General features: G+C 40.6%; 1 protein-coding gene across 2 annotated transcripts in view; it reads right to left on the bottom strand.

Moving 5' to 3' along the window:
• ccdc40 (coiled-coil domain 40 molecular ruler complex subunit) overlaps window positions 1-5703 on the bottom strand; it is a 16648-nt gene that overhangs the window by 4280 nt on the left and 6665 nt on the right. The window contains exons 11-19 of one of the 2 annotated variants that reach the window (XM_020595995.1): window positions 5486-5668; window positions 4247-4492; window positions 3841-4054; window positions 3498-3667; window positions 3313-3404; window positions 2885-3005; window positions 1467-1655; window positions 1223-1381; window positions 464-741 (exon numbers count right to left, since the gene is read on the bottom strand). In XM_020595995.1, the coding sequence (XP_020451651.1) occupies window positions 484-741; window positions 1223-1381; window positions 1467-1655; window positions 2885-3005; window positions 3313-3404; window positions 3498-3667; window positions 3841-4054; window positions 4247-4492; window positions 5486-5668 (1632 nt within the window). In that variant the 3' untranslated portion in view covers window positions 464-483. Of the gene's footprint in view, window positions 1-463; window positions 761-1222; window positions 1382-1466; window positions 1656-2884; window positions 3006-3312; window positions 3405-3497; window positions 3668-3840; window positions 4055-4246; window positions 4493-5485; window positions 5669-5703 lie in introns of those variants that run through there. The other variant, XM_020595996.1, reaches the window with a different exon arrangement.

Consider the following 5703-nt stretch of genomic DNA (forward strand, 5'->3'; position numbering starts at 1 on the left):
CAGGGGAGTGACTGGTGAACAGTGTATAAGTATGGAGGAGACTAATGAGGTGCAGCTGGTGAGTAATCAGGGAAGCGGGGCAGGTGTGTTGAATAGTGTAATCAGTGCAAGGGCTAGGCTAGTGTGAGGAAGAAGAAGAGAGGAAGGTGTAGCTGGGCAAACCTGAGACTGATCTTATGGCCCTTTATTCTCTTTTCAAGTCATACTTATTTAAGCAAGAGTTCGATACTGGTTCCACGTAGGGCTTTTGATCGGTTTTGTACTTACTGTGTTTGCTGTGTGTTATGATTTGTTGTCTTATGTTACTCTAACTTTGCATTTGGGTGTTTTATTGTTGCGAGTTTCTATTGTTCTGCTTTATTGCTTATTTTGTTTTCTTTTATTGTGAAGCACTTTGTAACCTTGGTTTAGAAAGGTGCTATATAAATAAACTTTTACTTGCTTGCATTCCTCCTGTACTCACTGTCTGCCTATATTATCCCCTCACACTGAGGATGTCTCCTGATCCAGGGCCTGTGTGCGCACTGCCAATGCTAGCGACAGCCTGCAAAGTGCACCCTGGTGCTGGGGGAACTCCTCACACACGTGATGCAAGATGGCGATAGCAGCGTGCACACGCTCCATCTGGCTTTGTAGAGCAGCTTCCACAGACTCGCTGGTGGATGAGGTTTGATAGCTGCCCTCATGCACGCCCTGCAGCTTCTTGTTTTGGCCCTGTAGGGCCACCAAATGGGCTATATTCTAGAGGGAGGAAGAGATACTGTACACAGTGAGTATACATGGTTTGTATTTTGACTCACACTGATCACAGAACCTGGAGAACCAATGTGAAGTTATCTGGTCTTCACAGTTCAGAATAGCCTACGTGAGTGGCAACTGTGATGCACAAGTGAGTAAGCTTTATCTACTGTACCTGACAAAAAAATGTTTTGATCAACACTGTCACCACACCTTAGTTCAGTTCATTTAACAGTTGCATGCAGAAGACTGAGGGTGCATACTTCAGTTCTGAATGGATACACACCAGCTACTATTTATTACTTAAGTATGTAAACAATGAAGAGGGTGTATTGTAACAAATTTCACTGGAGGTACAAACTAATGTAAGTTTGTAACACAAACAATCAAACAATTTTAAAGCAGAATTAAAGTGCTGTATATTACGTGGTAGTGCGTATTTATGTGTTGTAATGCAGTACACTGTACAGTATTTGCTCCTTACCCTGTCTTTCGTATCGTGGAGATTTCCAAACTCAGGGTCAAGGGCATAGCTGGTGCCATGCAGTTCTATCAGCTGCTGCTTCTTTTGCTTAAGCCTGTTGTTCAGATTCACCTGGCTCTCCTGTATCTCCCTAATCACCTGCTCACATTCTGTCACATGCTGAAGACAGGCATACTGTAAATAAGATAACTGCAACAACATGCTTCAGGCACATACACAGACATGGAAACTCCACTCCTTCTACCTTGTGTGTGTCCTGGATCTTGCGCTGCAGGCCCTGTATGAAGCGGCTCAGCTCGCCTTTTGTTGTTTGTTTGTGGGAGGTGTGGACCATGGCCTCCCTACGAAGGACAATAGTCTCCCTCCTTGCCACTGTTGCTTCACTCTCTCTCAGCAGCTGCTCTTGCTGCTTCATCAACTGGTTGAACCCCACCTGCACAGAGACCCACACTGAGTGAGAGTGCACATTAACACAAGCACATAGAACATCAGCAAAAGCACACAAATCATTAGAGTCTGTGCTACTGTTTATCTATATTTCACTTGTGTTGTTTGGCATTCAGGGTGGACGACAAAGTAAGAATTTCATTGTGCAGGAAAACACATTTCCATACTGTGCATATGACAATAAACACTTTGACATTTGACATTCCCAGGCTATGATAAATTTATCTCAGAGACCCAGCCATTTATTTTTGCTCATTCTACAAAGAGTAGCCGATGTACTCAAAACACATGCTATGCCATTGTTTTAGATGTTGTTTTATCTCAAAGATATGTTTGTAGGCTATGGTGAGGAAGTTAAAAAAAGAAACTTAAAAAAGATGAACATACAATACACAGAGCTCCAAAGAATGAAAAGAGCTGCAGTCAGAATTCCATAATTTAAAATATATGCTGCTGTTAAAAATGGAATAACTAATATAGATAAGAATTATAGAGACCAGTGGTTTGTAGACCCTGGTATATGTGCTATGTGGTCAGAAGAAAATATGATATTTAGTTAAAAACCTGAATAGTAATTACATAACTGTGTTACTGTTTGAGGTAATAAAATTGGCCTTGATGCAGTCTGTGCTTGCTGCATCTTTCTTCCTCACTCTGTCACGACCCTAACAAAAGGACACTGATTTTCATTTAATGCAGGTCAGTAAATTAGCTATGTGATTTGTGTGTGCTCTCTCCCTGTTAGTGAAAATTAATTTAAAAAAGAAAGAAAAAAATACAAAGGTGGTATAGTGGATAGTACAGGTTTAGTCCAGCAGACAAACCTTAAGGCAGAGCCAAACATCTGATCAAGAGCCTAGAGCTTTTCTTTTTTGGTTGTGATAACCATCAGCAATTCTGCAACTGCACTGTCAATATATAAATGGCTTGCAATGCAAAAACAGGTTAGAGTGCACAATATAGCAATAGTGAGGACCAGCTATTTGCACAGATGATGTAATTTCAAAATATAATTTATAAAGAAAATATTGTAACAACAATTTTGCATTTGTATTCACAAGATATGCTGAAACAGTTGAAACTAAAAACCAATTTTAGGATAGTAAAGCCTAATCTTTTACTGCCTCAGTGTACATATTCGAACAGCTGGTTGACAACTCAGTATTACTGTTTACTGTCTTCTCTGTATAATCATATTGCATTCACTGTGTTTACCTCCATACGGTGCATCTCAGCCTTCATCATCTGGATCTCTCCCTGGCCCACATCTGAGTCCACAGCTGAACGAGTCTCTTTTAAAAGCTGGATCTTTTTCTCCCACAGCATTATCTGTCGTCTGCAGGCCACACACACAAACGCATGCACACAACAGAAGAACATATAAACACACACACACACACACACACACACACACACGAAAAAGCAACCAGTATGTGAGATAAATGAGCTGTTAATGTAGAAACAAAAATGACAAAACTAGACTGATATCAGCTGTTAATTGCTGAGTGATTTCATTCCAATGGATATGTAGAAGTTATTTTAAAGTCTTGATTTTTTACAATTATTTGAGCTGACTGACATATAGGCATACTGTAGATATATTAACTTATTCTGAGAAGCAAAAAAATAAACATGTGACTGACTCAGCCTCCACCAGACTGTTGAGGAGTCTTTCTGTTTCCTCCTGGGTCTTCTCAAGTGTCATTGTCATGTCAATATACTCCCACTCTGCCACCTAAACACATTAATCACAGTTAATAATAATAATTTACTATTAAAATGGCAGAATATAACAAAATTAAAACTGAACTCAATGATCCTGCCATGCCTTATGTCTGTGAAGGAACTCTGTCTCCATCAGTGTACTCTGCTGCTCCAGCGTCTGGCTGAGCTGTCTATTCTCGCTCAGCAGTGTGTTGAGCTTTAGCAAATCCCCCCTCAGCATCGTCTCGTTCTTCTCCAGCTCTGCCTGCTCTCCGTGCTCTGCTTTAATCTGACCTGGTGGGGTTGAAGTTGGTATCAACGTTGTTCAAGCCCAGTGTGCACATTGTATATGTGAAAATGGTTTTACTATAGAAAATATACTAATAATGCTAATGCTAAATACAAATCTGACTAATCTTTGTACCTGACCATGCATGTGTGTGCTTCTTTATTGCTATATTACATACTCTCTAATCTAATTTTCTTCTGCTGCATGCCAGTGTACTCTGTCTCTAGTTTGAGCATTTTCTTGCTGTTGGCCTCTATATCCTGAGTCAGTCCTACTAGAGTCCCCTGGCTCTTCATCCAAAGCTGCTGGTCACACTGGATATTCGCTGCCAGCTCCTCATCCTGAGCTATCAAAGCCTCTATTTTGATTTGCAGAGGACTCAGGTCTTCAGGCTGGGGATGGAGGGGCACAAAATCACAAAGGCAACATGTACTTTACTATACATCTGATTGTAAACCTAGTTTCTAATGTACTAACATGTCTGCTATTGTATATATTCACAATTCAAATAGCTTATCTTCTTTGTGCTTTATCCACATAAATAATAGACAGCCAGGGACTACTGCTTCCCCAGAATCTCTCACCCCAGTGCTGGCTGCGATTTGAGAGATCTTTCTGTTGTAGCTGACGATGATGGCCTGCTTCTGCCCGATGAGTGTAACAAAGGAAGAAATCGTAGCCTGTTTGGATGTCAGTAACTTGTCGTACTCTGTGATTTTCACATCTAGGGCTTCCTGGGGGAGGGCCAGGCTATCCAGATGTTGGCCAATCTCACTGCTCTGCAGTCCCACTGCCACCACCTCGTTCTCCCACTGCCGCAACTGAGAGATCTAAAGCGGAGAAATCAAACTCTTAATCAGCTTTATTAGCCAAAGTATGTCGTGCACACAAGGAACTCAAAAAAAGAAAAAATCAAAGGCACTCTTCCGAACAATAATAAAAAGTCTTTATTCTGATGACTCTCACAATGAGGAGTATAAACTATGCATATCCGCACACAGCAGCAAAATGCCTTCTTCAGGGTGTAACCTGCAATACACAGTTTATCCTTAAGTAGATGTGAGACAATTTGTAAACACCCGCTCATAACAATCATCCCATTCATGGCTAAACACCAGCAGGTGGGGAACATGCACATGTTCTTAAATTCCTGCACAGGTCTAGAAACTATAAATCATTGTCTGAAGTTGTGGCTCCAGAGAGAAACTTTCTGGATGCATCAGTTGCAGGTTACATCTTATCCAGGACTGAATGATGATATTAACTTCTGTCCTTTTCTGTAAATATATGTGGTTTATTTTTCTATATTTATATGTGTTTTACATGTAATGCAGATCATGTTTTGTTTATGTCTGTGTGTTGTATTTTCAGGTCTATATTTGTGCAGTCATCTCTTCTAGGCAGGGTTTATATGTGCATGTTCTTAGATTCCCCACCTGCTTTTGTTTAGCCATGAATGGGATGACTGGTTCACTGTTATGAGCAGGTGTTTACAATTGTCTCACATATACTTAAGGATACACAAAGGTTAAAACAAGGCATTGTGTCACTATGCGTGAGCTGTAGCCCACATTTTGAATATGCATAGTTTTAATCCTCACTGTAAGAGAGCCATCAAAATAAAGGCTGTTATATACTGTATATATCAAATCACCGTCATGACAACATGATTACTTATGTGTACTATATATGGAAATTGACTTTAGTGTAGAACATTATCAACCTGTCCCCTCTGACTGAATGATGTCAACTTTCTTAGTAGGTTTTCCCACAGCCTGAAACATTCTAAATATTTTTCGTATATTTCTAAATCCCATCTTTACCTTTTCATTCTTAAGTTTGCCTATCTTGCTGATAAGCCGTTGGGAGTGCTCGGCAGCCTTGTTACGGGTGAGCTTCTGCTGCATGTAGGTCATTATCTTGTCCTCCAACTCCAGACGCACAGCGTTCTCTTTCTCCCGCTGTTTCCTCTGATCATTCACTTCTGCCTGGAGGGTGGTGGTTTCCTAAAATGATAAAGGAAGGAAAGGGGAGTAAAGAA

The sequence above is a fragment of the Monopterus albus genome, unplaced genomic scaffold, assembly GCF_001952655.1.
Source record: "Monopterus albus unplaced genomic scaffold, M_albus_1.0 scaffold29.1, whole genome shotgun sequence".
NCBI lineage: Eukaryota > Metazoa > Chordata > Actinopteri > Synbranchiformes > Synbranchidae > Monopterus > Monopterus albus.